Genomic DNA, 23,533 nt, shown 5'->3' on the forward strand with positions numbered 1-23,533 from the left:
AAGATCCTTTAGTGACTTGAGTCCACCATGACTTTGGTTACTTAATCTAGCCTAAAATGAGTTCTAATTGATTAATTAACTCAATAGGGTTGTCTAATTAATCAATTAGTTCAATCTAAGGACCTTATTCATTATCCCCTATACTACCTTACATAATTACCAAAACATTTTTTTGCATAAGAGTGATCCTAAAGCTAATCCAACCCTTATAAACTATGTCAATATGGTAAATGAGCTCAAAGAAGGGACCATTGGGACCCATAAGAGTATTGATTCCTTCACAATCTAATTCTAAAGTTGATTCAATATCCCACTATAGAGAATCAATTGCACTCCAGTACCCTATGTAAATAACAACGACTCAAACTTTGAGTCTATGACCTACTTCTGCTACAAGCAGACTCCTCATGAATTGATGTCCATAATCTAACAAGGTAGTATTATCACCTATTAAGATTACCTCTCAAATCCTTGAGTTATAAATCTTACTTATTATGTAATCAATTGACAAACTCTAGCTTCAATAAGCATATGTCAAATTCTACTAAAGGAATTACTACAACCATAAATTTCATGATCACATGTTCTTTAACCTAAGAGGATACACTATCTCAATCCTATGAGATATCATGGTGTCTCTATTGAAAATACCTATTACCAAAGCCTTTATCAACAGTGACTTAGTCCCCATGAATATATGACCACTTTAAGGTCTTACCCATAGGTTAAAAACTCTTATTGATTTTGACATAGGTTCAATATCCTCTTAAAGTTGAGAGTCCATACAATATATTAACTTAGTAAATTATGATAATCAATACCCTACGTCATGATTCACTGTATGTCCTATCCAGTGTGCATCACATATAGTAGTGCACTCATCATGGGAAACTTATTCCAATGACCAAGATAAGTCATCTTTCAAACAGGAGGTAACGTATTACAGTCTTTACTGAATTGCCCAAATTCATGAGATGATTATGGACAACTTATCTATTTATAAAGAATTCTTAACTTGTATCTTCTATATAATTCCTAATGTACCCAAGTCATGTACAATGTAAGATATAGGGGTTGAATATTCAAATTAATGTCAATACATACAAAAAATAACAAGAGAACAATCAAGTCTGACTTTGTTACATCGTGTTTTGCTTTTAGGGGCTTAATCCCAACAGTTTGGATCAATTGTTTAATTTGTTTGGTTTTACTTACAACCCTACTAGTTACCATCCTTTTATTAGTGCAAATTAACTTGCTTAGAGGAATAATTTCAAAGTAACAATTGGTATTGAATAAGAGTTTCCAAAAGTTAATTCTCAAGTCACCTCACCATCGCTTATGGTCATACCGATGATGTGAGGGGTGATGTCTACTAAAAAATAAGTTGATTGGAGGAAAAGATTATTTCTCCAAGTTTTGGAGTGATTCGTGCACAAAACAAAACTTAATGGATTGGACTCATTTTCAAATGTTTTTTACGTGTGCGCAATTGTAGAGCTTAATTTGCTAAAGGCTTAAAGATTATTTAAGAATCATTTTTAACTATTCCATATATAATACAAGAAGTTTGGAGCCTTTAAATAGGAGTTGGAAACAAACTCGTTGTTAAACACAACTTAGGGTAATTGATCAACCAACTAGTCAAATCGGCTACTAACGGTTAGGCTTTTAATGTGCTAACAAGTGACTACTAAGTCACATAAGCTCATCTAGTTGAGCATTCGATCGATCATTTCTCAATCGGTTAAGGTCCATCTCAACTAGCTAAAGCAAGCTTCTACCAATCGGTGAATGGTAACCAGTTCAATCGGTTCAACTAGTTGGTTGAGTGAACAATAATCTTGTTAGTTGATTTGGTTAAACATATATAAATATGTGGAAAATTGATACTCAAATGATCTTTAACAATATGGTCAATATGAAAACTTACGATTAAAAAACATTTTTGAATGATGAAATACATGTCAAAACATGAGGTTTTATTATTGAAAATCAATCTCATATTTCATAAAAATTAATGAAAATGCATAAATGATCTTTACAGTTTTTGCATCTTTAACACAAAATCCTTGGGAAACATAGCAAGATAAACTACTTATAATTTTGAAAACCTTTTTAACCATGAATAACACTAATCAATGATGGTTTTCATTTAGAATAATTCTCTATCAAATTTATAAAATAATAAAATTGAAACAGTACTTGAACGATTTATGGTGTTCCAATAAAAATGTATTGCAATGTGAACTTAATGCCAAAGAGATCCCAAAAAAAAGAAAAAACAACTTGGAATACCATTTTTTTGTCGTCTTCTCTTTATTCTTGATTTTCTTTTGATTAAAATGTTTTCTTGATTTCCTTTTTGAAAATCTTTTTTGCCTAATTACACTTAAAATATAATTATTAATTTCAAATCTTATTTTGTCATCATTAAAACTAAGATTAACTTAATACTAGTCAAAACATATATGACTTTAGTTGTGCATAGTATTGATAAGGCTTTTCATTTGCTCAACAAACTTATGGATTTAGTTGTGCATGGATATGAGTTTAACGATGTTGTGCACAGTAAACCTGTGAGAAGAAGGTTGTTTTCTTTACATGTGTACAACTCTGTATATGTGCATAGTAAACCTATGAGCTTGATAATGTTGTGTGTGACTTTGTATCAAGTGTTACTTTTTTACATTTCTTCATTTTTTTTTCTTAGTTTTCTCTTACAAACTTCCTCTAAACCTCCACAACATTTTAATGAAGGTTTCTTCATTCCTAAATTGCTTAAACAATCCTTATCAAATGCAAAATTTAAGGGCTAACAATAACTTTAGGTATTAGGTTAGTGTTTAAGTGATCAAACACACTCAAGTAAGTTCAAATGAGCTCATTAAAGTGCTAAGTGTGAGTTCTCATCAATTAGTAGCACAAGATTTCTCATAGAAACTTAGTATTTATTGTGAAGAAACATGTTCTCCTGTCATGGCATAGCCACATTTTAATTAGTTTAACAATCTTAAGAGGATTGTATATATGTCTCATGAATATTTTTATAACATATTTCCCTAGAATTATATATAAATAAAAATTTCTAAAAGACTTAAAATGCATGAAGCAAATAATTAAAACTTCATAAAATATACTCAATTAAGCTACTATGATCATTATATAGATTAAAGCAATTTAAACGCATATGCTACAATCACCTTAGTGAATGCCTACTAAAAGAAGAGTATATAAATAATCTTACATGTCAATGAGTTTTTAAAATAATCTTACGTGTCAATGAGTTTTTACTAAGAAATCAAAAACCATATTGAAAATTATTGCAATATATGTTGACTAACTTAAATTTTGTTAGGACTCTTAAAGAGCTCACAAGAATAACAAATTATATGAAAAATGAATTTGACACGAAAAATCTTCGAAAAACAAAATTTTGACTTGGTTTGTAAATCAAGTATTTTTCTAAATAAAGTTTTAATATATCAATCAACATACAAAATTTTTTAAGTGTTTTTATATAAATCAAGTACATCATTTTGACCTCTTAAATGTTTGTTTGATAAAAACTCATTCTGTTCTTACAAAATTGAAGAAAAATTACTTGATCCTAAAGTATCATATGTTAATGTTTTTGACGCACTTATGTATTCTACCAATTGTACACATAAAAAAATGTTTTTATTTTTTATTTTTTATCAATTTATTAGAAAAATATAGTTTTAGACCAACCTGAAGACATTGGAATTGTATTATATACATATTACATTATCTTCATTAAATAAATAATATCTTGTGAATTATACATGTCAAAGGGCTATTTTTTGTCGATTTAACCTAAAGACACTAAAATGATATCAAATGCAAATTGTGATATTTTCATGGAAGAACTAATATGAGTTTATTTTATTCAAGAAAATCAAAACTACAATTGCTTGGATTATTGGATCAAGATACCTTTAAGACTTCCATAAAGTCAGGTTACAATTATAGTATGTGTTTTACTTGTAATGGTATTACTATATCATGGAGATTTGTCAAACAAACATTGGTGGCTACATTTTGAAATCATTTAGAAATATTGAAATGTTTATATTAAAAAATCACATGGACTATCCTCTATCAAAGCTAACTCAACAATATTCATGAAAATAATGATGCATGTATTGCATAAATAGAATTGGATTATATTAAGTGTTTGGTGCGTGAGAATGAAAAGCGGGGATATGCATCTCATTCATTCATGTTTTGATAAATGATGATATGAATAAAGTCAAAAGTGATTCCAATTAGGAAGTATTTCGATTCCCTAATGCAAATTGTTTTTCAAATTTTTTTTTAAAAAAAAAACTAAAAACTTTTTGAGATAAGTTGTTTTTAAAAATAATTTTTTATTTTGATTTTGTAAAAAGCACTAATTGTGAATTCAATATATATAATGTAAATTAAATTTAATTTACAACTTATTAAAGATAAAAACAAATTTTAATTATAAATAAATTTAAAATAAATATTTTTTAATAAAATATGAATATTAATAATATAATAAAATCATAAATTATATTTTTAAATAAATATTATAAAAATATAGATATTAATATTAATTGATTTATTTTTTAAAAAATAAAGAATAATTATTCAAAATTAATAATTGCTAATACTATTCAATTTTAATTGAATGTAAAAACAAATCAAATTTAATTTTTTAAGGTATAAATGAGTCAATTTTTTATTATATGCATATATTTATTACTCAATTACAAAGATGACATTCTGAATTATTTTATAATTAATTAATCAGCCTTATGAATTTCAAATTATTCTTAAAAATTACAAGATTTATCAAATAATTTAAAGCATTAATTATGTCTATTATTTTTTATAGTCATTATATATATTTTTGAGCTTTAAGTTATTTTTAAATTATTAGACTTATTAATAAATTCAATAAAAGTCTTACTTAATTTGAAATTTATTTTCTGTAATGAAAAAAAAAAGAATAACAATTCTTTATTTTACTTTTTTTTTTTTTTGTAAATATTGTTTCTAAATAATAACAATTAAATAGTGGTATAATTTTTTAAAAGCAATTTTGTTTTTAAATCTCACATCCAAATAGGTTTTTATTATTTAATAAAAAAAAAAGTTTCAATTTTTTTTAAATGAAAATAAAAAATTATTTCAAACTATGTACAATGTGAGTTTTTTTAAAAAAAATAAAAATAAATAAAAAATTATTTTAAACCATATATATGGATGTTGTTGACATTTTTTTTTTCATTTTCATTTCCATTTTTACTTAACATTGAAATCGAAACACATTATCATCTTAACCTTAGATTCCTATATGCATCCAACACAATAATTGAAAATACCAAATTCATTCTTATTCAAGAGGGAGTAAGAATGAAAACAAAATATTTATTTCCATTTCTCATTCATACGTACCAAACACACCTTAAAATAAACATAACCAAACACATTTTTCAAAATTCTTTTATACATATAAACTTGATTCGAACACTGAAATGATGTCTAACAAATATGTTCAAGTGATAACCTAATGTATTTATTAATAAATCATTATCAACCTCCACATTCAATAAGCTAATACATAATATTGGAATTCATTGACTAAGGATTTTTCTTATTAAACTTTTTAAAAAAATCATATTCATATTAGTAAGAAGAGAAGGATAATTGTAAGGAGTTGTACGAAAAGGAAATTGCATTTCTGTAATGACATAAAGGAATCCAAATTGATGCATAACCAATCACGATCGATTCTTTTCAATAAAAAAATCAATCGTAATTTTATTATAAGAGCAATTATGAGTATATGTAAATCCCAAAACATAGATTTATAGAAAGATATTTAATAAGGTATCTTGTCTATATATGAATATGATGTCCATAATAAATTCAAATGATCGTTCTCTCAATTTTTCTTTTGCTAGGGCCATAAAGAAAAAAACTTATATTGTTACGATTAAGAGGTTCATTCGAATACAAAATTCAATCTTAAAAATTACAACATCCCACTATTTTTACTACACTATTTTTTTTCTTCCTCAAAAGTTTTATCCCATTGAATTTTACTAACAAAGTTTTGATCTTAACCATTCAAGACTATAACATTTTTAAGAATATAATATCATTCTCATAATGTTTTATATATATATATATATATATATTGGTTTAATATTCTTAGATGGTTTTAATACCTAAATTAGGAAAAAAAATAAAAATCAGTAACATGGTACTTAAAGTGTGCTAAGATGCATGTTAGCATAGCCCAATCATTTTTCACTCCGATTTTCCATTTCTTCTGTGGCTAAAAGTTAGGGTTTGCGTTAGGGTTTCACAGAACCTCGAATCTTATCTGCAAAGGAACAATGGCGATGAGGAACTTCTACAACGAGATCAGAGGCTTGAAGGTGAAGGAACTCCCTGCACACGTCAAGCCCATGTTCACAATCGACTACATCAAGAAATCGATCAACAAAGGATTGGATAACTACCATGCCAAGTACATCCAGACTAGCTCCATTGACCCTCTCTTGCATGTCTGCTACGGTGGCATAATCTTCTCCTACCTCGTCGCTCTTCCCGAGGAACGCCGCCATCTCGAGCACCAGCAGCACGCCAAAGAGCACGGTGGATCCGGACATTGATCTGATCTGGTGTGGGTTCAGGTACGGGGGATTTTCGAAATTTGGGGCATTTGTTTGGGATATGATGTTTGTTTGTGTGATTTGAAGCGTTTATTGATGGGTCGAGACCGGTTTTCGTCTTTTTTTTTTTTTTCTGATTTGGTTGATGAGTTTTGGGTTTTTCATTATTTTGACGGAAAAGAAAATCGAGGAAAGAAATATGTTCTTTCTTATCATAAGTGTGTGAATTTTTTTCACGGGTCAGAGATGGATTTGGTGCTTGTTGATTTGATTAGTGGGGTGATGGTTTTTTAGTGCTTTTATTGTTTTTGGTGGAGATAAATGAAAAAAAACAAATGTCTTTATGCTGATCATCGTTGCATTGTAATGTCTTTTCATGGGCTGAAGATGATTTTGGTGTTTGCTAATTTAATTATTGGGTATTGGTATTTTGGTGTGTTCATTGATGTTGGTGGAAAGGAAAATCAGGAAAAGAGATGTGCTCCTGCTGATCATTACTGATTTATAATGGTTTTTCATGGGTGGAAACTGGTTTGGTGTTTATTTATTTCATTAGTGGGTATTCGTACTTTACTGTTTCACTGATTTTGGTGGAACGGAAAGCCTGGAAAAAATGTGTTTGCGTTGGCTATCATTGAATTGCTATTAGGATCTTTTGTATCTTTGAAAAATATTGAGGGATGAAAGGAAAACGCTGAAATTAGCTTGAGAAAAGAATCCATTCTTCTGGAATTTTCAGCATTTTTCCTAATTTTCCTTGTTCATGGAGATTTAAATGGAGCTTTAAGCCATATAATGAAGAGTTTGCACAACATGGTTTATTGAAATTGCTGGAAAAGGGAATTTCAAATATAAAAATGGAAGCTGATTTCTGTCATTTCCAAAAATTAGAGAATTATCATCAACTATGTGCTTATGGAGTTGCAAAGTAAGAAGAGTGGTAATTAAGGATTTTAAGTTACAATTTTTTTTTTTTAAATTAGAAACAAAAACATTTTCATCAACAGAGTAAACTAGAGAAGGATGATAAATCCTTCCCTAAATACAAAACCTGATCAAAACAAAGTAAAAGAAAAATAAACCAGAAGTAGATTTTTAGTTACATTTTCTGGGAATGATTTTTCTAAAATGCCTAAAGAAGGTTTCTATTAAGCAAGCAGTTAACTATAGGCATCACTTATATCATCAAAATATGTTTCACTAGACTAAAGTAGAGTTTGATTTTACTACTTTAGTTTGTGGATTTTGTTGGTGTAAATGTGTGTTGAATAGACTATATGGTGGTGCAGAAGATGAACAGTACTTTGGTTTGGTTGAGTTTACGCATGGCATGCTTAGATGTTTCTGTCGAAACTGAATGGTTCTATTCTGTCCATTACTCAAAATGGGGGCCCATCCATTTTTGTAAATGGTTTGGCTAAATTATACTTAGTGCTTCTGGCTTGGCATTTATAATTTCATATAATATAACTTAATAAAATAATTAACATGCGCAACTATGAAATGTTAACATTTGCTATTGAGTTGGAGTTTATATTTTGCTAGTAAACCCACTATCAAATCATTAAGGTGTATGCATTTTTCAGAAGCATATTTCCTATATTTTTCTTTGATTGCTCTTCTATGATATAAACATTTTCTTTTCTTTTGCTAGATTCTAGTTCTTAGCTCCAGCAGTAACTTTTCCCTAATGCATCGAATGATATGTTTATGAAGCACATTTCTTGCATTTAATTGTCTACTTCATGTACTTATCTTACTTGTTTGTTCCTTCCCTGCTTCCAGCCATTTTAAGTGTTCTCACTTCTTGCTCACACTGTTTGCCTTCTTGGTAACCATGGGCAAGAGCCTTGGTCTTATGGACTTGTTAATTTCTTTCTTGGTCATGAAACCATAGCTGGAAAACAGTTTAGAAAGTTAAGCACAAGGCAGATGAAAATGTAGACAATCACGGGGTTTGTAATGAATTCTTGTCCTTGAAAAGGGAATGTGGGTGTTGAACTGATGTGCTTGTTTTTTTGTGTTGTTTAACTCTGTTACATATTTGTCCTCATGCTTTTTTTAATTAGAGACAAATGTTTAGTCTTTCATATAATTGGATTTTGAATTTGTCTAAATGGAGATAAAAGTTGCCTTTTTTGAAGGTAGACTAGATGAATAAATCTTTATGGCTTAAATCCTGTTTTCTGTTTGTCAAGGGGACATGACTGAAATTTCAGGTCCAAACAATTCATTTATGACCTAACCAATGAACTCAGATTCGGCACCAGCCACACCACAAATTCCATAGAACTATTATTTATTATTGCTGTTGTTGTTGTCATTGTTCTAATTGGGTGTGATAATTATTAGTATGGGTCTCAGCACCGCTATAACGTTTGTGTGGTTGTTGTAATTGTGTTAGAAATATAGTATTGGTTTGAGCACCACTATTGCGTGTGTGCATGTGCATTTCAGCCTCAGCACCATTGTGCTGTGTGTTTTAATAACTATTTGTGTTGGTCTCAGCACCACTGTTGTTTGTGTGCTTGCATTGCATTTGAACTCAATGTTCAGTATTTTTAGTCATGTAAAATAGGAGTTCGAGGTGGAAAGGTTTACTTTGGAAATTTGAGCCAAAATTTTTAGAGCAGTTGGATGCTGATGATTTTGTAAAAGCTAGAGTTATCAGCTCCTCAATTGTTTATGGCACTTCTCCATTAAAAATGGGGAAAAAAAGATAACCACATTTGGCTTAGGAAAGTGCATCTCTAGCAGTGTGTAATTCCAAAGGGTTGGTCTAATTTAGAGAGATTGTTTGTTTTTACTTTGTATTTTCCTGTTTTTGTATTTTTGTAGTTTAGTGTTTCCTTGGTGGGAGGATTCCTCATCCTTCTCTTGTACTTTTCTTTTCGATCAATATATTCCTTTATCGTTTCCTATCAAAAAACAAAAAAAATATAAACGCCTGTACATTTTTTTGTTAGTTATCAGAAGTGTGCTAAAATCCATTAATCAGATGATTATGAATGAAATGAAGATTTCTGACATTTAGACATGTTTGTGGCTTATAGTAATAAGAGGTTTTGTGGAAATGATTAAATTCATCAGATTTACAATCAATTATGGCACTGGCCAGGAGATTTGTGGCTTAAGTTGTGGATGTCTGAAGAGACGAATGCCTAACCTCTAAAATCTAACCTGAACCAACAGGCTGTAGCTTAGTCACTATCCTGGGGGTGGCTTGAAGGGTTTAGGAGTGAGAAGTCTGGAGTCCAGTTGTTGGGGAGGGGGGCGGGGGGAATGGGACTCAGTTTTTTAACAAAGGTTGAGCCTCTGGTAAGGATGATTATGATGGTAGCAATATATTTTTCCTTCAGAAGAAATCAAGCCGTAGCTGCTAATCTTTGTACTAGGTTTATGTGTTCACCTCAAGATGAGTTGACTCTATTGCACATCGAGATTTTAAACCCAAGAAGCAATTGATTATATTATGTTGATCTTATAATCAACTTTTTCTGTTGTACAATTTGGTTCTCTAGTCTTGATAATATTTAATAATTCATCCTTTTTAGCATGTTGGTATCATAATTCTTGTATTGGTGTCACCTTTTTCATGGTTTTTTAAAAGTAATTATACTTCTATTATATTAAACTTTTGCCAATGTTTAATATGACCTGGTTATAACTTAATTGGGTTTTTCCATTGTCTCTGTTTTTGCAGAAATAATGAGCCTCCTGGAGATCGGTTTGGTGACAATTGGTGTTCTTTTTGTTTTCTGGTTTTAATCTCTAGATACTATGGACAGGAAGATGCCTTGTGTTGTTTAACACATGGCAGCAATCGATGATGGAATAAAGCCCTGGTCACCATGAGCATTGTACCTTTTTTTTTCTTTATGATATTGCTGTCCAATGATTGGCAACAGGAAAAGACCGTTTGTTTTATTTGAATTCTAAGTTCTGCTGATGAATGAAGATGTCATATTCACATGAAATTTGTTGCCTTCTGATATGGGTCTGAACCTGAATTGCCCTGGATTTCGTACTGTACTTGCTTTGATGGAGCGTGCTCGATACTCAATATCTTAGTACTAGGTCAGAGCGGCATTGCCAGACGGTTGACCAGAGGCCAAATTCCTCTACAGAAGATGAGGCCATTTTATCTCCATTTATTGGAGAACGAAAAGATTTTTCTGAAGTTAACACCACTGTGACATTCTCTTCATTCCAATTGGTGCTTTCAATAAATTAATCTATACAATGATAAAAGGTAATGAAATACACAATGGATGGATATAAAGGTTGTCACTTCCAATGTACAAGGAAGGCAATATATGTTCACATTGGATTTGCCCATTTTCCATATGGTCGTGTAAGCCTAACCCAAATACTCTGTATGCAACAGGAGCGATATGATGCTCTACATTTTTCTTCAATGTTTCCCTCTTCTGATCTAGGCCTTTATATATATATATATAAAGTAATGGGTAGAAGCACCAACCTTATATAAGGGATAAGAAGGTGAGTGGGGGTTTTGGCTTAAAAACAGGAATGATGTGAGCTGAAGTGGGTGGATTTGAACAGATGATGCATTTTCTCTACACTCTTTTACAGGCAGTTTCCGTAAGTGGGGGCGTTTCAACAAATTAAAAATAAAAACAAAAATTTCAGCTAATTATGTCACTCTTGTGTCTTTGGGTGCTAAGTAGCTCAGGCTTTGGATGATCATCAAATCCCATCTAACCGGTGATGCTAATTTTCTCAAACAAAATCTAATCTTCTGGAGTGCATGAAACATCTCTTTTTACCCACTTGCCCATCCAAGATTTCCATTCTATCTACTAAATGCAACTTTTCCTTAAAATCCAGATGCATTTTTGGTTCATTCTTATCATAAAAAAACACAACCATTAAGAGAATTAATTTTGGGATTCATTCATTAAAATCACCAAAAAAAAAAAAAAAAAAAAAAAACCTTACTAGAATGCATGCTCTGACCTCTTCAACGCATGACTCTTCTAGCTATGAATCTTGAAGGTATTACTTCGACTTACATACCCTCAACTTCGATAACATAATAGTATCTCTGGTTTTTTTTTTTTATAACAAAAATACTAATTTTATTACTTGTGAGTTGTAACTGATCATGAGAAAGGAAACAATTTCCTTATAAATTTTTATATTTGTTTCTATTTATTATTTTTCACCAAAGTGAACTTTTTAGGGAGATATAAAAGCGAAATTTATTTGCAGAGAGAGACCTGACCGTTGGGTGGGAAGAAGAAGAAACAAACCAGCGACGGCGACCCAGAACAACATTCAATCAATAATCCCATACCCCATTTTCAAATTTGAAGTTTGGGTTCTTGATAACTGGACTCAATCTATACTAAAATACCTCTTCTTTCAGCCTCTCTCTTTCTCTCTATATATGTATACGTACTCTGCCAAGGTGAATCTTTCTTACGTTTTTTCTGTCTTTTTTCTATATGCTTCTGGGGTTCTGCTGCAAATTCATAATATTTTTGCATTTCGTTCGAAAGCTGCTTCTGGGTATTTATTGAATTTCATTTTTCATGATCATGGATTGCTTCTTCTTATTCTTTATTGCTTTGATCTGAATGAAAAATGGATTGTTCTTTCTTCTTAAAATAACGAGTAATCTTTGAATTTCAAGATGGGTATTTGAAATTTAGTTCTTTGGGTGTTCTTCATTCAAATTTACCCTCTTTACTACCTTGCGGATGATCATGGGTTTCATTGTTTGGGGGAAGAGAAAGGAAGGGAGAAGAATTTTTTCAGTGCTTGAATTCAATTGGAGGATTGTTTTGGGGACATTCTCTTTTTTATTTCCTTTTTATTTTGGAATCAGTAACTTCAGTCTATATGGTGGATAGATTTATTTGTTGCCGTGAGGTGGTCTAATTGAGGATTAGGTTTTAGCTCTGGGTTCCTAATTGAGTTTCTAATCTGGGAAATCAATAGGGTTTTTATTAATTATTATAAATCTGCTATGGGCGAGTTTGGTATTTACTTACAGTGTTCTCAAGAACAATGCAGTCAATTTTAGTTTGGTCTTTGGGTGTATGAAGCTGCTGAGCTTTCCACTTATAATCATGATCTTTTCTATTCTTATCAGGTTGTGACTTGCTTTTAGATGAATTTTTGGGCTATTGATATTCTATTTGATGGGATTGTGAAGACCCACTAATTTGTGTTGATGAGCACAATAAGAGTGTCTAGGGTTTCTTCCATCATTTTTTTTTTTGTTTTCCAGTTGGTTCTGTTGCATAATAGAGAACAAACCTATCTGGTTTTCTTAGTATATTTATTTTTAGACTTTTGGTAAGTACAATTTATACTTTTGTGTGCTCACAAAGGTATATTTATTTTTCATGCAGATATGATTTGTTGAAGTTATTGCTTAGGTCAACCAGGATTAATTTCGGGTTCAAAAAGAATGCCATACTTGTGCTGCATTATTTGTTTAGATCCTCAGAAATTCAATTCCCAAACTGTGAGCTCTGAAGGTGCACAGCTTACCATTTGAGGCTCATCTTCCCACTTAGGCATTCACCTTCTTTATTAGTCTAAACAAGGTACTTTTGACATAATAATGAACTTAATCCAATATTTAGATGTTGTTTTTATGCTGCTTATACATCACTTTCTTCCATGTATTTCTCATTGCAGATTCTCTTAAGATATTAAAGTGATTCTACTAATTCACACAAATAGTTTTATATTTTTGAGCTTCTAGGCAACCACTTTTTGGAATCTGGTTCAGTTATATGAGTTGATGGGAGACAACATTTAGTTCATTTGCATTGTTTTCTCACATCTCTAAAATTTGTTTGATTATTTTATTTTATTCTATTTTTTATGTTGTGATCCTAATAATCATCACAATTGTTACATAAATATGTTGCTACTTTTTTGAAATTTTCATGTTGTGTTTGTTAATAATCACCACAATTGTTGCATAAATCTGCCGTTGCCTTTTGAAGTTTTCATCTGTTTTTTTTTTTTTTTTTTTATAATTTATTTTAGAGATGAATGGTAGCTCACATCGTGTCCTCATCTCACTCTGATCATGTCTAAATACGATGGTAAAAAGTTGTAAGCATTAAGCAAATCCTTTTCTAGGTCCATACTTTCTGTAAGAATTGGGAATCTGAATTGTGTCTTCTTCCCCCTTAATCAGAAATTGGGAATCTGAATCATGAAAATTATACAACTAATACGTAGGCCTTGAGTTCTTTATTTTGAACATTTTCTATGTTGTTTTGTCTATATGTTGTTTTTATCCATAACTGACGAGCTTTGATACATCAGAGATCAATATGCGTGGAACTGGAAAGAAAGCAGGACATCAGGAATCTGGAAAGTCTTGCTTTCCTAAAAGAAATATCGGGCCTAAGCTGAATGCAGCATTGCAGATTAAAAATGGTAGTAAAATATCTCAGACCAGGAAATGCAAGCCAAAATCAAAATCTCATGCAAAGACAATTGGTGCAATCCTGTCTAAGAGAACAACTACTGGCTCTCCAAGCAAGGGAAGCAGGAGTGGATCCACAACCAGAAAACTGATTCACAAGAAAACCCTGCATAAAGCCATTGATACTGAGTCTTCCAAGAAGGAGTCTTCATCAAAGCTTAAAGGTGAGAAGCCCCCACAAATTAGCACAAACAAAAATGGGGAAACTGTGGACAAAAATGTTAAACCTCAAAAATTAAAGAAAAGAGGAAAGCGGAAGCGGCGAAAGGATAATTCAGAGCTAGATGAAGCTTCTCGCTTGCAAAGAAGAACCAGGTACCTCTTGATCAAAATGAAACTGGAGCAGAATCTTATTGATGCTTACTCTGGGGAAGGTTGGAAAGGTCATAGGTATGGAATCTTTTAATAATCTGTTTAAGTTTTCTAAATTGAGCTAGTTTTTGAACAAAAAAATGTAATTTTAAAAAATTAATCAAGAATCTATTGAAACTTTGATTCTCCACTAGATAAATGAGAAATTGCCTTTTATGAATGAAGATAAAGCACAAAAAAGAAAAAAAGAAAAAAAAAAAAGAAGAATAAACAAAGGAACATCAGATTAGTTTGTTTGTCACATAGATAAGCAGATACATATTACACATCTCTAGATCAAATACTGTTTATATTTAAGAATCTTGTATACATTCCCTTGTTACTTATGGCAAGATGGCTTAGGAAAAGTTAGACGCCAGATTACTAGTGCATTGTAAAAAAATTAGAAATATGTGATTGAGGTGTACTAGATTCCTCATAAAATCCATGCCATATGTTATTTGCTACACATGCCTATTTCACAATGTAGAAGATGAAGGATTGGAAGAAATAAAAGATATAAAGTTCTTCCTTAACATTCAATCTGTATAGAGAGACCCACATACATATACGAATATTCTTAGCACCAAAAATAGGAACCTTTCTACCCTAATTACATAAGATCCCATTGATTACGGGATTGCACTAATTCTATCCTCAATCATACAACTATGACTTTCCTAATTTCATCCTTCCACCACCTAACACCCTCCCTCCCCCTTAAGTTGGTAAATAAATGTTTTCCATTCTTAGTTTGAATACATTTACTTGAAATGTTGTACTGCTTAAACCTTTGGTGAGTATATCTAAGTCACTAGAAAAATAAGGAGTACGGATCAATCCACTATTTAATTTCTTCTTAATAAAATGTCTGTCTATCTCTATGTGTTTTGTTCGATCGTGTTGCACTGACATATGACAATATTGATTATAGATTTATTGTTGCAATAAAGTCTCATTGGGCCATCCCATTTAATGTTTAAACCCTCTAAAATGATCTTCAACTATGGTAGTTCACAAACTCCTTGGGCCATTGCGTGAAATTTTACTTCTGCACTGGACCTCGCCACCAAACTCTGTTTTTACTTATCCATGTCACCAGATTTCCACCAAGAAAGATGTAATACTCGGTGGTTGATCTTCTATCAACCATAGATCCAACATAATCTATGTTTCTGTATGCTTCAAGTACTAGCCCTGAGTTTCATTTAAATAGGATGTTCTTTCCTAGGGACCCTTTAAGATACTATAGCACTGGGTTAGTAACTTGCAAATGAACCTCTTTTGGATTGTGCATGAATTGGCTAATTAGACTTACAACATATGCTATATTTGGTCTTGTGTGAAAGAGATAAATGAGTCTCCTTACCAATTTTTAATACATCTCTCTATCTGTAACATCTTCTTCAACCTCTCCAAGCTTATGATTAGGATCTATTGGTGTAACCTCAATTTCCAGGAAATATTTCAACCTTCCTAACTCTTTAATCTCAAATATTTCAAGCATTTCCTTTAAATCTCTCTCATTTTCATCATTTCGCATTATGATGATGTCATCTACATACACCAAAAGAGTTGTAACTCCACTTGAATCTGAATGCTTGATGAACAATATATGATCTCCTTTACTTTGTCTGTATCCCATGTTTTTCATGACTTTGGCAAACCTTCCAAACCATGCCATTAAAGATTGTTTCAGTCCGTATAGAGCTTTCTTCAATTTACACACCTTTTAGTAACTAGGTCACTTCCAAATCTGAAGTGACTTTCTTATAAATCTTTTCCTCCATGTCTCCATTCAGAAATGCATTTTTTACGTCGACCTGTTGTAGATCCCAGTTATAATTTACTGTTAATGATAAATAATTCTGACCATATTTGGGGTAAATGTCTCTAAATAGTCCACATCATATGTTTGAGTGTATCCCTTAATCACGAATCTTGCCTTGTACCTCTCTAATGGCTTATCCCCTCTATACTTAACAGTATAAACTCACTTACACCCCACACCCCTTTGGCTTTTTTCCTACTAGCAAATCTATCAACTCCCAAGTTTTATTCTTCTTCGAGGCCTCCATTTTTGCATTCAAGAATTGCTTCCAATTTTCATTAGATAAAGCCTCAGATAAAGTGATAGGAATATGAATATTGTTCAAACTTGTAAAAAAACTCTTATGGGATGGATACAACTTTTCGAATGACACATGATAAAGTGGATACAAAGGATGTTTAGTGCATTCCCTTGTCCCCTTCTTGAGGGCAATAAGGAGGTTATGATCTAGGGGTTTTGTAGATTGAAGTTTTGAGTCAGTTTGTAAGGGAGGATGAGAGATTGTTACCTCATTTTCAGAAGCCAATTCAAATTCTTGGACTTGTATAAGTCTAGAGACTGCAACTTTATTCCTTAAGTACACTTTGCCAGTCATTTGATTCTCAAGAGCAAGCTTAATGGACAACTTGAGTTAGAAGGAGGTACAAATACTGAATCAGACACTTTGGGAGGGTCAATGAGAAAGGGATCAAGGAAACAGGAATCCCAATCCTTGTCTTCCTCGATGGAACTCTCCCCCTAAATATGAAGTGTGGGAAAATAAAACTCACTTTGGTTGAAAGTAACATCAACTAAGACAAAAAAAAAATTTGGATGGTGGATGGTAGCACTTATATCCCTTTTGAATTGAAAAGTATCCCACAAAAATACATTTGATTACTCTTGGGTTCAATTTTCCCTTATTTAGACTGTGAACATGCACAAAGGATATACACCCAAATATCTTAGGAATAAGATGGTTTGTGGTTCTCATATTGGGATAAAACGATGAGAGTATTTCCATGGAACTTTTTAAACCTTAGATTCTGGAAGGTAACCCGGTTTATGAGATATGTGACCATCGATTTTTGTACCATTGCTAGTTGTAATCATCAACTTGAACCTTTCATTGCCCTTGTCACAACACTACCTATCATGAAATAGAAAGGATGCTGTGAGTCTCAAGTGTGGACTTGGTTTTGAACTAAAAGCATCTCTTGGAAGATCAGTGAGAAATAGTCTGTAACCAAGTGTGCCTTTCAATTTTGATGTCATAGAATTCCCTTAAGATGTAAAGTTATGGAAAAGAGGAAAGGAGCTTTATATGAACTCCTATTTGAGGATGTGTCTTTTTTTTTTCCTCACAAAGTTGAAATGCTTTATTACAACTGAATTGAACTGCTTACAAGCAAAATCTGAAGTTGATGAACAGTTTGTTCCCAATAGAAACTATTCTATGATTAAAAATGTTTGTACTTTCTTAACCTGTGTCTTTATAGATGTGTTTACAAGTATCAATAGTATCTTTCTTAATTTTCTCCACAGTCGAGAAAAGATCAGGCCAGAGAAGGAACTACAAAGAGCTACGAAGCAAATATTGAAATGTAAACTTGGGATCCGTGATGCAATTCGCCAGCTGGAGTCACTGAGCTCCATAGGATGTATTGAAGATACTGCAATTGCTTCAGATGGATCTGTTTATCATGAACACGTAAAGATTCTGTCACCCTCTATTTACTTCTGCTAAATATAGGACCTTCTGTACCCTAAAACAAGAATCCAACTTCTTTCTATGAACATCCTTTGAACTCTTATTTTAGAAGGGCAGCAATTAAAGGGGATGAGTACATTTTTGAATCTCTGCTTGAGAATCAAATATGCCTTGGAAAATTGGTGCAGAGACATAAGTATATGATGTTTACACTTTTCCCTTGTGACAAGTAGCTTTTACAGCAGTTTTTTTTTTTTTTTTCCAGGTTTTCAAAGAGTCCCTATAATTTGGGTCTTCTTTGCTATTAGCATAAATGTTCACTTGCACATGGCTATGACCATCAACATTTGGGTTGCTCTAATTGTTAAATTGAAATTCATGTCTTCAATTTCTGTTACATCTAGATAATCTGTGCAAAGTGCAAGTTGCGGGAGGCTTTCCCAGATAATGATATTATACTCTGTGATGGGACGTGCAATTGTGCTTTCCACCAGAAATGTCTTGATCCTCCATTGGAAACTGAAAATAGTAAGTTGTATCCATTCACTTCTAGTGAATTTGTTTTCTAGAAGTACGAAGCCTTTATTCAAATGGTCTCATTGTTTTGTGAAACTGGCTTTTGTCTAATTGATGATCAGTTCCTCCGGGAGACCAAGGTTGGTTTTGCAAGTTCTGCGAGTGTAAGATGGAAATACTAGAAGCAATGAATGCACATCTTGGAACCCGCTTCTCTGTGGACAGTACTTGGCAGGTTGGTTTGCTGTAGGATTTTAGTCTTTTTTAATCTCACTTTCATGCTCTAGTAAGTTGATAAAATCCCCCCTAAACAGGATATTTTCAAAGAAGAAGCTGCTTTGCCTGATGGTGGGAGTGCACTGCCCTATCCAGAGGAAGATTGGCCTTCTGATGATTCACAAGATCATGATTATGATCCTGAAAGAAATGAAAATAGCTGCAGCATCAGCACTGCTGGCACTGAAGGAAATGCTTCAGATGATACAAATAGTTCTTTAAGCTTGAGTTGGTCGTTTGAAGACGAAATCCTTTCTGGATCCAAAAGATCAGGGATTATCAGTGCAGATTCTGATGAAACATCTGATTGTGAAATCATAAGTGGTCGTAGGCAACGAAGAGCTGTTGATTATAGAAAGTTATATGATGTGAGTATGTTCATGTTCATTATAATCATTAATATCGATCAATCAGTTTTGTGGTAAGGGAAAGATAATTTTGGATTGCTCTAGACGCGACACAACCTAAATGTGAATTACTTTTATTGGGTGTTATAATTTTTTATTACCTTTTTTCAGACATTTTGGTATGATTAACTCATAGCTTTCCATAAAAACTGGCAGATGATAAATGACTGTCCATTACTTTTGTACCCATTGGTTAAAATTTTTATTTCGTGGGGACAATAATGGTGGATTTTTGTTTGTTCTGTGGTTCCAATACTGTTTCAGTTGAGGGAAAATTGAGATTCTCATTGTCTGTTTCACATTATTATTTTCTTGCAATAGGAAATGTTTGGAAAGGATGCTCATGCAAATGAACAAGTTAGTGAAGATGAAGACTGGGGTCCTGCTAACAAAAGGCGGAGAGAAAAGGAGTCTGATGCAGCCAGCACCCTCATAACTCTATATGAAGGTGAGAAAAAGTTACCTAATGTGGAAACCATGGAAGCCAAACAAAAAATTTCTTCAGATCCACAAACTAAAAGGCCATTTTCCAGAATTCCACTTGATGCGGTTGAGGTAAATGGAATTCCTTTTCTTCATATGAATCGTTTATTCAGCCCTTGTTTTAATCATAAGCAATCCTGTATTTATATCTTATTGCACCCTTTCATTTCCTATGAACTCTACCAGAAGCTTCGCCAAGCATTTGGGGAGAATGAACTTCCCTCTAGAGATGTGAGGGAGAATCTTGCAAAGCAGTTGGGTCTTGATTATGAGAAGGTAAAAACGTATCATATCGTCTTAATGGAAGTTTGGATGGTAGTTCTGGAAGATTATCCCTGAAAACTGCCACTTTATTCTTGTTGGCTGTACAAGTTGATTGATACTTCACTAAAGCCTGGAGTAGTATCCCAAATGAGAAGTTTGGCTAGCTCTATGCAAATTCATTCATCTACATGTCTAATACTATACTTCAACAGCATGTCATCATTAGTTTCATAATAAATCATTCATCATGTAATCAAATAAATTTTCATCATCTTTTTCTGCTTGGAAAAGAATGGAGTGCAATTAAAAATTAATTTTCTGGAAAATAAGCCAATTTGTCAGACAGGAATGTTAGGTTTTCCGATCTGTATAGATTCCTGTCTTTTGGTACTACCTAATGAGTTAAAAATGGAATCAAGATCATGCTTGGCAGGAGGCAAAAGGGTGCAAAATATAATCAAATGGTGAGCAGAGGCTTACCTAGAGGAAATAACATTACATCTTCCATGGACACAACCCTTTCATAGCTCATTAGCTGTTTATTTAGTCCACTTCCCATGTTTTTCTGAGTTTTTTAATTTGTTTTATTTTAATTTTTTTTAACATGTGCAGGTGAACAAATGGTTCAAAAATGCACGATATATAGCGCTAAAAACAAGAAAGGTAAATTCATATTCCCTGTATTTCAGGCACTTAGCTTCAATTCTGTTAACTAATTTTTGGGATCCCATATTTGGCATATTAGTCTCTCACTTTTGGATTTTAGAAAAAACCTGTTTCTTACATAAAAATGAATATCATGTTCTTTACATGTAACTTATACAATCTGAAGTTCCTCTGAACATTTTAAACTTTAAGGAAAAACAAAATGAGGGCATGAAGTAATTCTGTGTAATATCCCTTAAGTTTAAATTTTGTTGAATTTCTTCCTCACATTTACAGGCAGAAAGAGCAAAACAACTTCAGACTTCTCCCAGAATCTCCAAGGAATCCAGATCAGAAATCGTGAAGGACAAAACTGTTGATCTAGTGGCATCAAGGGATAACTCATCAGCATCACTGGTCCGTGCACTAAAGAATTTGAAAAAGGTGCGGAGGAGAAAAAATCCAAAGCCAATAATAACCAGCCCTGTAAAGAAAAAGCATCATAGAAGGGCTTTACTTGAGTCACCTACAAATGACAAGGTATTTTTTTGCTCAATTTCACACACTTTTTTCTTCTTGATCCAGCATAGTGAATTAAAATTGGAATCACTTAAAATGATGATTTCCTCAAGGCCATTTCTGTGAAATTTTCTTAGACTTCATTACTATGAGGATTTTATTTTGCAATTTGATTGGAATTTATTTTTTAAAGTGATGCCTGCAAAAGCAAGATGAAATCTGCTTTTCAAGAGAAGTTGAGAAGGTTACATCTTTTGAGGTTTAAACAGAAGCATCTTGCATATATCACACATATTATTGGAGATCACCTTTCATCTCTTGAAAGTTAAAAATGCATATCATCACTTAAGGTGGTTAAAATACATTCTAGTTGCTATCATATAGATCTAAACATCAGATACTGTAATGGGGAAGCTTGTGTTAATTTTGAAAAACCAACTAAGCTATCCTTGAGTTTGTTTTATTGGGTTTTTCTCTAACACTGCATTTAGTTCAGGGTTGACACATTCCCAATCGACTTGAAATTCTGTTGGTTCAGCTGTAATGCGTATTTTTATTATCATCGATGTGAAGTTAGTTTATTTGTAACAATAGTTATCCACAAAGAAACATGCAATACTATCAATTATGTTCATGTCCTGATATTTGTCATATTCAGGTTACTATGGAGTTTGACGATGATGTGAGCTTGAAGAAACAACTGAAGCTTTTGAAAGAAAAAAGTAAGAGGGACAAGCAAAGGGTCGACTTCAAGGAGGGAACTGGTGTACAAGATGCAGAGAAGGAGATGGAGAGACTCTGCCAAATTAAGGATAAGATAGAGAAGTTGAAGCAGGTAATACTGAGACTTCAATGTGACAAAACTAATCAATGGCAAGACCAGTCAGTGATCTATGTTCCTGTGGCAGAGCTAAGGGAGAAAGGTCGATTTTGCATCACATCTTGATTATTGCAAAGCATTTTTATTTTTATTCTTGCATTTCTGCATATGGTAAAGAAACGGAAAACCCGTCTTTTTTGACATATATATATACACATATATTGAAGTTGTTCTTTGTGCAGACATTTTGTGTTTTTAATCATCATCTCTGTCCAAATGTTTTGACTCATAATAAGAAAGTAATAGATCAAAAAGAGACCCTATGATGGAAATTTGTACCGGGTTCTTTCCCTTGTGTTTCCTGGAAAAATGAGATTTTTGCACCAATATGGTAATCATAATGTTTATTCTTTTATATGATATCTATTGAGAAGTTTGTAGTTTCATCTGGGATTTTCTTTCCTTAAGCTAAATCCACACAGCTGAAATTTAGTTAAGTTGGTAACCTTTTCAGTCCAGGAATTAGCAAGTTGCCCTGGTTGATCACTGATTTGGCTAACTGAGGGGTACAGAAGATGGACTGTCGTTGAGACTTGAACTCACATTCAAGTATGAGTACACATTTTTCTTTTCCTGTTTTAGGTTTTATGCAGAAGGGCAGCTTAGCTAAACTTTATTGGAGGTGGAATTCATTTTGTTGTTGAATCAACCTAGTGTTAGGCTTTTCAAGTTTTTGCATGTCAATGTTTCACAGAAAGGCTTTTCCTTAATGATATACGAGGGCTTTTACATTTTCAATGAATTCTTAGTTGTTAATGTTATTGTCTTCATCAGAAGATGGGCATACAAGTGTAATCGATCTGCTTGGTATATCCCAGGGAACTACATTTTGTGTACGATTTTGGACTTAGAATTGAGCCATGGAATTTCATTTAAGAAAACAAAATCATGAAATATGAAGTGGTCATGGCACTGAATGGAGAAACAGCAGGACTATATAATGAATTTGCACAACAGCAGCTGTAGGTGGCAGGTATGTCCAGCCTAGCAGCTGAAAAAACAAGCTTTTCTTTCCACCATTTGCAGGTGCAAGCACTTTGGTTGGCATGGTTCTAACATCATTCTGCTGAATAAACAACAGCAATGGAAGTTCACCCAACACATTTCCAGAATCGGATTCTCGCTGACACCAAAAAGAGCTGAAATGGAAATTTTATTAAAATGTAAATTATAATTTGCAACTTTTGGATCACTGAGTTCTTGCCTGAATGATAATATGATATGAAAAAATAATCCCATGATTGGTTTCACAAACTGGAGAACTTAGAAGATGGACTAGACATCCAGGGAAATGAACCATTTCATTTGCAACTAACCCATTTTGCCATAGTATTTCTTGCTTGCTGTCTCTTTTATAGGAAGTATGTAGGTTTGCAAGGCTTGAGGACCCAGTTAAGGGACTTTTGTGATATGGCCCATTAAAGACTGGCAACATCTGCAACTAGCAATCGTCTTTGATCCAGTCACCTGGTTACTTTCAGACTCCTCTCGCTCCTATAAAATGCATGGGTTCTATG

The 23,533-nt window shown here is 32.7% G+C and overlaps 2 protein-coding genes across 5 annotated transcripts; both read left to right on the forward strand.

Annotated features, from left to right (window-relative positions):
* The first annotated feature begins 6,198 nt into the window (after window positions 1–6,198).
* On the forward strand, window positions 6,199–6,695 carry LOC100260603 (uncharacterized). Its single transcript, XM_003633144.4, has one exon. It carries the CDS (start codon window positions 6,396–6,398, stop codon window positions 6,672–6,674), a length of 279 nt encoding a protein of 92 aa, XP_003633192.1. The 5' UTR covers window positions 6,199–6,395; the 3' UTR covers window positions 6,675–6,695.
* Window positions 6,696–11,197: 4,502 nt separating this feature from the next.
* On the forward strand, window positions 11,198–22,199 carry LOC100262260 (pathogenesis-related homeodomain protein). 4 transcript variants are annotated; one of them, XM_059740670.1, is made up of 13 exons: window positions 11,198–11,279; window positions 11,910–12,108; window positions 13,058–13,255; window positions 13,992–14,544; window positions 17,861–18,026; window positions 18,431–18,554; window positions 18,665–18,777; window positions 18,857–19,186; window positions 19,547–19,780; window positions 19,895–19,984; window positions 20,585–20,635; window positions 20,915–21,157; window positions 21,795–22,199. In XM_059740670.1, exons 4-13 carry the CDS (start codon window positions 14,000–14,002, stop codon window positions 22,080–22,082), a joined length of 2,184 nt encoding a protein of 727 aa, XP_059596653.1. In that variant the 5' UTR covers window positions 11,198–11,279; window positions 11,910–12,108; window positions 13,058–13,255; window positions 13,992–13,999; the 3' UTR covers window positions 22,083–22,199. The 4 variants fall into 4 exon arrangements, with proteins under 4 accessions (XP_059596653.1, XP_010656753.1, XP_059596654.1 ...); XM_010658451.3 differs by lacking the exon at window positions 11,198–11,279 and adding an exon at window positions 11,593–11,693; XM_059740671.1 differs by lacking the exon at window positions 11,198–11,279 and having other exon boundaries at window positions 11,745–12,108.
* The last annotated feature ends 1,334 nt before the right edge of the window (window positions 22,200–23,533 follow it).

Source organism: Vitis vinifera, chromosome 11 (genome assembly GCF_030704535.1).
Source record: "Vitis vinifera cultivar Pinot Noir 40024 chromosome 11, ASM3070453v1".
Lineage (NCBI taxonomy): Eukaryota > Viridiplantae > Streptophyta > Magnoliopsida > Vitales > Vitaceae > Vitis > Vitis vinifera.

Excerpts from the sequence above, each read along its gene's own strand:
- LOC100260603 (XM_003633144.4), top strand. The coding sequence starts at position 6,396 with ATGGCGATGAGGAACTTCTACAACGAGATCAGAGGCTTGAAGGTGAAG.
- LOC100262260 (XM_059740670.1), top strand. The coding sequence starts at position 14,000 with ATGCGTGGAACTGGAAAGAAAGCAGGACATCAGGAATCTGGAAAGTCT. Across the intron at positions 18,555-18,664 it reads TCCATTGGAAACTGAAAATA|TTCCTCCGGGAGACCAAGGT; the intron begins GTAAGTTGTATC and ends ATTGATGATCAG. Across the intron at positions 21,158-21,794 it reads AGTCACCTACAAATGACAAG|GTTACTATGGAGTTTGACGA; the intron begins GTATTTTTTTGC and ends TGTCATATTCAG.